The 11,906-nt window shown below is 45.4% G+C and overlaps 1 protein-coding gene across 2 annotated transcripts in view; it reads right to left on the bottom strand.

Annotated features, from left to right (window-relative positions):
• Nucleotides 1–7,090: 7,090 nt before the first annotated feature.
• The window catches only part of OSBPL10 (oxysterol binding protein like 10), a gene marked incomplete at its 5' end in the record, with an annotated part of 290,987 nt that continues 286,171 nt past the window's right edge, over nucleotides 7,091–11,906 (bottom strand). For both annotated transcript variants that reach the window (XM_079712260.1, XM_079712261.1), the window contains 2 exons: nucleotides 7,091–7,170; nucleotides 9,725–9,878. In XM_079712260.1, coding sequence (XP_079568386.1) covers nucleotides 7,126–7,170; nucleotides 9,725–9,878 — 199 coding nt within the window. In that variant the 3' untranslated portion in view covers nucleotides 7,091–7,125. The remainder of the gene's footprint in view (nucleotides 7,171–9,724; nucleotides 9,879–11,906) is intronic.

Below are 11,906 nucleotides of genomic sequence, written 5' to 3'. Positions count from 1 at the left end.
ATATATGTATATGTATAACTGAATCACTTTGCTGTACACCTGAAACTAACACAACATTATTAATCAGCTATACTCCAATTAAAAAGAAGAAAAAGAAGGCTGCAGGGAGACTACAGACCTGGAGATGCCTGGGCAAGAAATTATGGATAGAGGAACAAGAGAATATCTAAGGTCCTGAGAAGAAGCTAAAGGGAAACTCTCTGAAGAATTAAGACATGTAAAAAATAGTCATGTGTAAGGGGGGATCAAAAATGGCACACAGCCCCAGGCAAGACACATGTCCAGAACAGACCTTAGAGAACCTTAAGCCTCCAAGCTGGGCTGATCCCAAGGCTCAGACACCTTGCACATCAGTGAAGGTCTTCCCTGGGGTGCAGCAATGAAAACACTGGGAGAGATGGTTATTTTTTCAAATGCCCAATTTCCAGCAAAATATCACAAGGCATACAAAAAACAAAAAACAAAAAAACCAAAAAAACCATGGCCCATGCAGAGGAAGAAAATAATGTAACAGCAACCACCCTTAAGAAATAGGCATCAGATGTATTAGACAAAAACTTTAAACCAACTGTCTTAAATATGCTCACAGAAATAAAGGAAAACACAAAGGACTAAAGTAACTCAAGAAAACACACAATTATAGTATCAACTAAGATAGAAATTATCTTTTTAGAAAAAATCAAATTCTGGAACTGAAATAAGATGAAAAGTTGGGTAGAGTGCTTTAACAGGAAGAAGAAAAAGTCATGAAGACAGGTCCACTGAAGTTATTAGCCCTCAAGAGACAAAAAAACAAAAAACTGCAGAAATGTGAAAAGAGCCCACAGGACACCATTAAATGGACTGATATACATTATGGGAGTCCCAGAAGAAAGAGAGAGAAGTGGCCCATGTGATTTGAAGAAATAATGGCAGAAAACTTCCCAAATTTGATAAAAGACATGACTACAAATTCAAGGAACTCAACAAATGTCAAGTATGTTAAACCCAAAGGAACCCACAGACCACACTGAGACACCTTATAATCAAACTGTTGAAAGCCAAAAGCTAAGAAAATCTTGAAAGCAGCAAGAGAAAAGTGACTTGTCACATAAAAGCCATCCTCAATAAGATTATCAGTGGATTTCTCAGAAAATTTGAAGGCCATGAGGCAGTAGGAATATACATTTCAAGTGCTGAAAGAAAAAAAAAAGTAAACCAAGAATTCTATACCTTTCAACACTGCCCTTCAAAAATGAAGGAGAGGGCTTCCCTGGTGGCGCAGTGGTTGAGAGTCCGCCTGCCGATGCAGGGGATATGGGTTCATGCCCCAGTCCAGGAAGATCCCACATGCCATGGAGCGCCTGGGCCCGTGAGCCATGGCCGCTGAGCCTGCACGTCCGGAACCTGTGCTCCACAACGGGAGAGGCCACAACAGTGAGAGGCCCATGTACCGCAAAAAAAAAAAAAAAAAAATGGAGAAATTAAGAGCTTTCCGGATAAACAAAAGCTGAGAGAGTTTATTACCACTACACAAGGTCATTCTTTAAGTTAAAATGAAAAGCTTTAGACAATAACTCAAAACTATAAAAATATAAAGGTAAATACATGGAGAAATATGAAAACCAATACAATTTTGTGTAATTTTATAACTTATTCTATGTGATTTAAAAGGCACATAAAAATAACCATAGACCTGTTAATGGGTACACAATATATAAAAATGTAATTTGTGACATCAACAAAAAGGGGTGAAGCTGTAAAGGATTCGTGTTTTTATGTGATTGAAGTTAAGCTGGTATTAATTTAAAATAGATTGTTATAACTTTAGGATGTTATGTGTAATCCCTCTAATAACCACAAGTGAAATGATTATAGAATAAAGACAAAAGAAAATGAGAGGGAATCAAAATGTATCACTAGAAAAAAATCAACTAAATTCAAAGGAAGACTATAATGAAGGAAATGCAGGAAAATAAAGCTATAAGACACACAGCAAACAAATAAAATGGCAAAAGTAAGTCCTTATCAGTAATTACTTTAAATGTAAATAGGTTAAATTCTCCAGTCAAAAGATATAAACTGGCAAAATGGTCCAACTATACGCTCTCTATAAGAGACTCACTTTAGATCTAAGAACATGGTGTACATTCAAAGTCAAAGGATGGGGAAAATATTTCATGCAAAGAGTGACCAAGGAGAGCAAGGGTGATGATTATACTAACATCAGGCAAACTAAACTTTAACTCAAAAACTTACAAGACGCAGGGACAGTATATATTGATAAAAGAATCAATTCACTAAGAAGATATAACTATTATAACCATACATCCACCAAACATCAAAGCTCCAAAATGTATGAAGCAAACATTTACAGAATTGAAGGGGAAATAGCTCTACAATAATAGTAGGAGATTTCAATACCCCACTATCAATAGATAAAAACAACAAGACAGGATCAATAAGAAAACAGAAGACTTGAACATCACTGTAGGCCAAATGGACTTAACATACACACACAGATCACTCCACCAAACAGCAGCAGAATACACATTTTTCTCAAGCATGCATAGGACATTCTCCAGGACAGACCCTATGTTAGCCCACAGAACAGTAAATTTTAAGACTGAAATCATACAAAGTATTTTTTCCAATCACAGTGCAATTAAATTAGAAATCAATAGTGGAAGGAAAACTGAGAAATCCACTGATATGTGGAAATTAAACAACATACTCTTAACCAATGGATCAAAGAAGAAATCACAAGAGAAATTAGAACTTATCTAAAGACAAATGAAAATAAAAACACATACCAAAATGTACGGGATGCTGCAAAAAGCAGTGTTAAGGGGAAATATATAGCTATAATTACTTACATTTGCAAAGCTCACAAATCAACAACCTTTGAACCTTAAGAAACAAATGAGCTAAACAAAATTAAACCCACAGCTAACAGAAGGAAATAATAAAAGATTAGCACAGAGGTAAATAAAGTAGAGAAAACAGACAAAGTCTCACACTTCCTGATTTCAAAACTTACTGCAAAAGTAATCAAAACTGTGGTACTGGCATAAAATCACACATAGACCAATGGAATAGACTAGGGAGTCCAGGGATTGTCAAATGTTTTTTGAAAAGACAACCATTCAATGGGGAAAAGAGTCTTTTCAACAAATGGTCCTAGGAAAACAGTATATCGATATGCAAAGTAATAAAGTTGGACACTTACCTAACACCATATACAAAAATTCACTTAAACTGGATCAAAAACATCAGAGCTAAAACTGAAACTCTTCAAAGAAAACATAGGGGGAAAGCTCTATGAAATTGGATTTGGCAATAATTTCTTGGCTATGACAACAAAAGCACAAGCTATTAAAAAAAATGGACTTCATCAAAGTTAAGTACTTTTGTATATCAAAGGACACTATCAACAGTGAAAAAGCAACCCACAGAACTGGAGAAAATAATCTGCAAATCATATATATATATATATATGGAACTCCTACAACTCAACACATAAAGCAACCCAATTAGAAAATGTGCAAAGGACTTGAATCGACATTTCTCCAAAGAAGATCTACAAATGGCCAATAAACACATCACTAATCATTAGAGGAATGCAAATTAAAGCCACAATGAGATAGCTTTCACACCCATTAGGATGATTGTTGTAAAAACAAACAAAAAAGAAAATAACAAGTGTTGGGGAGGATATGGAGGAAATCAAACCCTTGTGCATTGCTGGTGGGATTGCCAAATGGTGTACTCACTGTAGAAAACAGTATGGCAGGTCCTCAAAAAATTAAACGTGGAATTTTCATATGATACAACACTATACACACACACACACACCCCTGAAAGAATTAAAAGCAAGGACTCAGAGATACTTGCACTCCCATGCACATTGCATTATTCACAGTAGCCAAAAGATGGAAACCACCCAAATGTTCATTGACAGGTAAACAAAATGTGGTGTGTATGTGCATATGTGTGTGTGTGTGTGTGTGTGTGTATTCCTCTTAGAGGAAAACATAGGAAGAACACTCTTTGACATAAATCACAGCAAGATCTTTTTTGATCCACCTCCTAGAGTAATGGAAATAAAAACAAAAATAAACAAATGGGACCTATTGAAACTTAAAAGCTTTTGCAAAGCAAAGGAAACCTCAAACAAGACGAAAAGACAACCCTCAGAATGGGAAAAAATATTTGCAAACGAATCAACGGATAATGGATTAATCTCCAAAATGTATAAACAGCTCATGCAGCTCAATATTAAAAAAACAAACAACCCAATCCAAAAATGGGCAGAAGACCTAAACAGACATTTCTCCAAAGAAGACATACAGATGGCCAAGAAGCACATGAAAAGCTGCTCAACATCACTAATTATTAGAGAAATGCAAATCAAAAGTTCAATGAGATATCACCTCACACCAGTTAGAATGGGCATCATCAGAAAATCTACAAACAACAAATCCTGGAGAGGGTGTGGAGAAAAAGGAACCCTCTTGCACTGTTGGAGGGAATGTAAATTGATACAGCCACTATGGAGAACAGTATGGAGGTTTCTTAAAAAACTAAAAATAGAACTACCATACAACCCAGCAATCCCACTACTGGGCGTATACCCTGAGAAAACCATAATTCAAAAAGACACATGCACCCCAATGTTCATTGCAGCACTATTTACAATAGCCAGGACATGGAAGCAACCTAAATGCCCATCAACAGACAAATGGATAAAGAAGATGTGGTACAAATATACAATGGAATATTACTCAGCCATAAAAAGGAATGAAATTGGGTCATTTGTAGAGACGTGGATGGACCTAGAGACTGTCATACAGACTGAAGTAAGTTAGAAAGAGAAAAACAAATATCGTATATTAATGCATATATGTGGAACCTAGAAAAATGGTACAGTTGAACCAGTTTGCAGGGCAGAAATAGAGATACAGATGTAGAGAACAAATGTATGGACCCCAAGGGGGGATACTGGCAGGTGTGTGTGTGTGTGTGTGTGTGTGTGTGTGTGTTGAATTGGGAGATTGGGATTGACATATATACACTAATATGTATAAAATGGATAACTAATAAGAACCTGCTGTGTAAAAAAATAAAATTAAAATTAAAAAAAAAAAAAGCCAAGAGGATGATTACTCCAGGAGTCAAGACAGTGTTACCTCTGAGGTCCAGGAGCAGAATTTTGTAGGGGCACAATTTTCTCGGGGCACAAAGGTGGCTTTTAAGGTAATGAACAAACAGGTTTCTTTCCCTAAGCAGTGGGTACATGGGTGTTTGTAATTATTCTTGGAACAGTATTATGTTTCATGTACATCTTTTTTATATGATATTTTCACAATTTTTAAAAAGGCAAAATGACCCCCCCCCCAAAAAAGTGACCCTTCTCCATTTTTTACTACCCAGATGGTTTATACTCTGGTATAAGACTGGAAAATCTAAAAACACCACAGTGATCACTTTTCGGTCTTCTCACTGAGGATTTTCTTCTCAAAATAGCATCTATTCCACTTTCCCTCTCAGAAATAAAATGGTTCCAAACACTTTACTCTCCCGGATGTTTTAAGAAGATGGACTGGAACAAGCTTGCATTATGGTTTTGCCTGGTAAGTCACTTCTCTCAAAACAAGACTATTCACTAGATGTGACCTTATGACTCTCAAAACAAGACTATTCACTAGATGTGACCTTATGACCTTGTCACAAAATATCCATACATGATGTTTTGATGAAAATATGACTGCTGTTCACATCAAATTAACACTAATCAATAAAATTTGAGTTCATTCAGAGCCACCAATTCCAACAGAACTTTGGAATCCCTAAAAATAAAATACAGACACACAGATAAGTATAGTATTTAATCGAAATATATTTGTCTAATATCTACAAAGTGTGAACAATTGGTCTTAAGAAAGCAGACAAAAGGCACAAAATTAGTATTACTACAGAGAAGCATTCATGCTACTGGATTGTATAAATATTCTCATTAGAGTGGCACAGTAAAAAATAAATTAAGCATTGAGCAAAGATCAAATACTTCATTTTCTCCTTGCTTTATATTCTGGTCATGTCTTGACCTCATTTGTAAAGGCTGAAGACTGAAATTGAACTGAAACCATGAAACACTTATGCAGGCTTTATGGATGTTTTAATCACAGTGGTTTCCTTGCAGAATTCGGGTCAAACAAGAGGTGCACTTTAAAAAAAATCCACAGGATATTCTTTTATCTTTCCCCAAATGAAATATAAGATTGAGGCTGTGGTGGTGCATGTGTGTATATGCATGCGTGCATTTCATTTCTAAAGCCCTTTTTTCAAGATAAAAGTATTGCAGTCTCCATATGACTTGTTTTCTACCATGAAAGAAGCAGCTTCTGAAAATTGTATGACTAGAGCTTTGAGCATGAGAAATTATCAGAAAGCTTCTGGGGCAAGGAGATGGGAGGAATATTCCAAGGTAGGCCTGGCTCTAGGCTCTCCCAGGGGTGCTCCATCCTGGAAGGCTCTGGCATAAACCTTTATTAACAGCTTCCTGCCCGCTCCCCATCCAGCAGGAAATGGCAGTTATCTGTCTTGCATATGGACAAACAAATGTTGACTTGGGAGGGGAGTGGGAAGCACAGCGATAATTCTGAAATGACAGCCACCTTCTACCAGACGCACAGCAGCAGGGCCACGCCAGTTCACCCTTGTTTGGACAGGAGTTGTCAGTTGGAGAATACTTTGTGAGTGCAAAAGTATTTGGCAAAGTGAAAAGTAGAAAACTCCAAACCTCATTGATAAAAAGGAGCTCATAATTACCCACTTCAGTATTGGTAAGTGCACTATTTACATGTGTAATAATATCCAGCAGACACAGCGCATGCGTGTGAACAGTGTGCCGAGAGCTTGCACACAGACGTGTGTGCACACGCATGCCCCAAATGGCTCTTGAATAAATTCAATCCCATAGTAGAGTCTGGGGGTGCATTTTTCACAGCACGTAATTTCTCTCTCAGGTACCATGTCTTGAATGCTATCAAGAGGTCTCAGGGAATACCAGCAGAACCTTGATACTGAACCACTTTAATTCCTACAAAAACAGGACCATTTCTGAAAGCTCTGCATCTCCACCCATTAGTGTGCCTTCCAAAGCGGATTGAAGTATACCCAGCCGTCACCCTGCAAGAGAGAGGAGGACACATCATTACATGGAGACCTGTCGGCGAGGCAAGGGGAGAAGCAAGGGTATCCCCTGCTGCGCCAGTTCCACACAGTACCATGCAGTACTGGTTACCATCTATCTGTTCAGGACCACCAACCTGTGTGCCGGCCTCTCCTGATGTCTCACAGCCAAGCCATGCTGGTGGTCTCACCACCCCTCCTCAGCCCGGCTGCTTTTTAGAGCCCATGGGATCTTCGTATCTGGCATTTTGGGAGGAAACCCCACAAAATGACCAAAGTAACGAGGGGGAGGGCTTTGTTGGTTTACATCAAGGAAGATTAGTTGGCCAAAAAAAAAAAAAAAAAAAAAAAAAAAGGCCTTTGAAAGGGAGACAGGAGAAAAAGGAGGGTAGTTGGACAAACGGACAGGGAAGAGAAAAGACAAGGGCCTGAATAGGAGGAATCGGCCCAAACCAGTGATTTTTACCACCCACCAGCCTGGAGGGGAGTGCCCAGCAAAGGGCACACGCAAGGCAGCAGTCAAAAGACATCAGCACACACAGGAGAGGACACCGGTCAAATACCAGGGAGAAAAAGGCAAGAATCAAAATGGTATGCAATCTGGTGCTAGACTAGAGGGATGTACTGAATGGTAATCATGCTGGTGCTGGGATGATTTGTATTCTTTAAATATCCTCAAGCCTCCTGTTATAAACAGACTGGCTTTTCTTACAACCTATGGGAGGAAAACGATGTTTTTTGGTTGTTGTCATTTTACTTTTTAATGTGCAACTTTACACAGAAGCCAGGCAACCTAGTTGTCTCAGAGAGACCAGATCCAGCAGAAGGATCCTTGGGGGATTCTGTGATGGTTAATTTTATGTGTTGACTGGCCCCGGATTAAACACTGTTTCTGAGCCCAGGGGAGGGGGCGGTGTTTCCAGATGAGGGTGGGTGGAGTAATGTAGATATCCCACCCCCATGAGGGTGGGCATCATGCAATCTGCCCAGGACCTGAATGGAACAAAAGGTGGAGGAAGCAGGAATCGGCCCTTTCTTTCCTGCCTCACTGTGGAGTTGACACCTCATCCTGACTCCTGCCCTCAGCTGGGATTCACACTATCGGCTCCCCTGGGTCTCAGGCCTTTGGACTGAATCATACCACTGGCTTTCCTGCGGTTCCACCTTGCAAACCACAGATCCCATGGCTTTTCAGCCTCCACAATCTCATAATAAATCTATTTAAATTTCTATCTTCTGTTGGTTCTGTGCTGTTTCTCTGAAGAACCCTGACTAATACAGAGTCACCTCCCCTGGGCAAGGCCTCCAGACAGGGATACACTCAGAGTCTCCCCAAGCAGACTTCCCGTCTGAACCAGCATCTGACCTTGACATCTGTGCTCAGCCCACGGCCCTAGTTCCCGCCTCTAGGAGACACGTGGCTGCTTCCTGCTTCAGACCAGAAGCCCACCTCAAGGTCACTAACTCTCCCCACAGACCTCCAGCTCCACGGAGCCATCCTTCCAAGGAGCAGAAGTCAGACACCAGCAGTGCCTAGGCAAGGAAAGCCCAGACAGATTTCAATTGGCCCTCAGTGTTTAAATTTTTAAAAATTCCTTGACACCAGGTGAATATCAGATCTCATAAAAATTCTGATTTCTGGCTTCTCTTGAAGAACTGGGCCATCAGCCTGTGACGGCCTGGAGGTCAGTGGCATCCACCCTTTTAGATACGGACCCTGGGTCTGCCCCGCCCTCACCAGCCTGTTTCTCTCATTGATGCTGCCAGGCTCCTGACCAGCCTGCCTTAAAAATTGTGGCACCAGGCTTCTCTGGTGGCACAGTGGTTGAGAGTCCGACTGCCGATGCAGGGGACGCGGGTTCGTGCCCCGGTCCGGTAAGATCCCACATGCCGCAGAGCGGCTGGCCCCGTGAGCCATGGCCGCTGAGCCTGCGCGTCCGGAGCCTGTGCTCCGCAACGGGAGAGGCCACAACAGTGAGAGGCCTGTGTACCACACACACACACACAAAAATTGTGGCTCCTACACCTTTGTCATTTCCAATTCTGTTCTCAGAATGCTGCCCGGCTGTGCCACAAACAACTGGGCACAGGGCGCCTTGCCCAGTGGGCGGGCAGTCGGGGGATGAGGGGCGTGGGGGGTCCCCTTCCAACACCACTTCCAGCAGCAGCGCGGGAAGGCGGACCCCCGCGGGCCTCCCCGGCACGTCCATCCCCCACTGGCCCCCTGGGAGGCAAAGCTCTGAAAGGGTGCTGTCATGGAGAAGGTTCCAACCCACCCAGGTGTGGAGCTGGGCTGGGAGGGGCTTCCCGACCAATCTGCTACTGAAGGCAGAGCAGCAGGGCTGTGGTCTTTGTGAAGCAGGACGCCTCCAGAGCCGCAGCCCCACTCCGTGCCTCCCCGCGGGCGGGTGCGCCTCCCTGCGGGCGGGTGCGCCTCCCTGATGGGTGAGCCACGGCCACCATGCCCAGATCTCCCAGGCACCCCCGCCCGTCCGGCGGCCGCGATAGGGGACAGCCCGTCCTCCCCGCCCAGGACGCCCGGTAGGGTCACCTCCTGGATGAAGTACTTGGGCCGCCAGGGCGTGCGGAGGTTCTCCCGCTTCCGCTCCTCCGCGCGCTGCTTCTCCTCCAGCCGCCGCTTTTGCTCGGTGGCGGCGTCGATGTCCCCCAGCCGCAAGCATCGGGTCACCTCCTGCCAGAGGTTCCTGGGGGCGGGGGTCATTGGGGACAGGAAACAGTCAGGCAGGGCCAGCAGCCTGAGGCCTTCGGTCCTGGGCAAGGAAGGGCCCGAGCCAAGGATGCTGGGCTGCGGGGCGGGAGGGGGTGAGCAGCTCACTCCACAGGCCCAGGGCCCCACCTGCACCCAGATCTGAATCCCCTCTCGCCTCCGGGCTCTGAGCATCTAGACCAACCTAGGGAAGACTGGAGCAATCAAACTGCTCCTACAGACAAAATCTACAGCAGACCCTGCCACGGGGCATTCACCACATTCCTAAACATTTTACATATGGACTAACTCATCTCATCAACACAACACCCCAGGGATATAGATGTGCTACTATCACCCCATTGTAAAGGGGAGAAAAACAGATCCACATAAAGTGAAGTGACCTGCCCGAGGTCAGCAAGCTGATGGATGTGAACAGTGGCTGCTCTCCCACCGGGAGCCCCGTATTAGGAGTTACAGACACTGGGGGATCCGTCACCTCCCCGTGTCCACACGCAAAGTTAGACACACTCATTCATTCACTCACTCCTTCGTTCACTGGAGAAGGTGGCAGCTTCCCTCCTCAGGAAGCCGGGGTGCCCCCTCCAGTCCCACTCTGTGCTGGAGGGGGACGAGCAGCACTGAGGTGAAGGGGGGACACTTCCTCACTTCAGCACATCAGGACCAGTCGGGATTCCGCACGAGGGAACCAGCGGACTTCTCCGCAGCGATCACCAGCACCCCTACCCCCACCCCCGGCTTTGGGGACATGATGTCTCTGCAGCTGGGGCTGAGCAGACGCTCCCCGTTAGATCCTGGGCCAGGAGCCCGCAGGGGAGTGGCCAGTGCATCCAGGACAGCAGCCCTCCTGTGGGACCCGAGCCCAGGAACCGATGGGGCCCAGGCTCTGGCTGCAAGGCCAGCCTGCCCACCGCCGCCCAGCACCCCACCATGCAGAGGGTACAGTGGCACCCTGGCTCCTAACTTACACAGGAGAAACCTCTGGAAGGTGGGAGAAAGCCAGGTCCTACCAGCCTCACAGCGCTTGCTCTTTCTACCGTGCCCTGATAGCTGACTTAAGAGGGGGAAAAGATGGCCTAAAACAGGAAAGGCAGGTGGGGAAGGAGACAGGGAGGGCTGGGTGCCGGGTCAAATCAGTCTTTGCCATCACCTGAACCCTCAACACACACCCGGCGCTGAGGGAAGGACTGGGTGCCCGGGCATCCAGGGTCGGGGTGCTCTCAGGGCAGGACCTCCCCTGATAAGGCCCATCATAAAATAGTGGCCCCAAATTTAGAGGGTAGAGGGCCCCAGGGACTGCAGATGGGGTGGTGAGCAAAGAACCGGCCCACAGGTCAAGGGCTCTGCCCAGACACCCACAGGGTCCAACCAAGAGCCCCCTGGAGGGGCTCTGCTTCGTAAGGCTCTGAACTTCAGGACAAAGGGAAAAGCAGAAAAGCCTTCAGGGCGGAGAGGGCGGGGGCAAGTCGGCAAGAAAAGCAAAAAGGAAGCCCAGGGGAGCCTTTGCTAGAAGCGGAGGTCCCGGTGGCCAAGGGCCAGGTGGTGGCTAGGCCAGGTGTGGCCAGCATCGCTGCGTGGAAGGCTCCAGCCCGAGCAGGATGCCTGCGCCGGCCGGGCTCTGAGCATCGCGAGCACATTGACAGCAGTGGGCCGACGTAAGAGCAGCTTCACTCTCCCCTTAATGGGGCAGGGGTTCCCCTGCACAGGGGCTGGTGGGGGCCGGGCCACTGTGGGGCTGAGACCACTAGGTGGGCCCTCCTTCGCCTCCTCAGGTGAGGCCTGGCACAGGTGACTGGGCTCAGGTGCTCTGAGTGGCAGGTGCTACACCTCAAGGCCATTCCCGCCTCAGGGAACAAGGTGGGCTGCTGGGTTTGTCAACAGCCCAGGTCCAGGTTCCAGTGAAGTCCACGTATGCGAGACAAGAAGAGGCGATACGCCCCTCTCTCTGGTTCCAGACTCCATCCTCTATCCATCCCACTCCCAGCAAGGCTTAATGAGGAGCAGC

This window comes from Hyperoodon ampullatus (assembly GCF_949752795.1).
Source record: "Hyperoodon ampullatus genome assembly, chromosome: 10".
Lineage (NCBI taxonomy): Eukaryota > Metazoa > Chordata > Mammalia > Artiodactyla > Ziphiidae > Hyperoodon > Hyperoodon ampullatus.
This window is presented reverse-complemented; position numbering and strand designations above follow the sequence as displayed.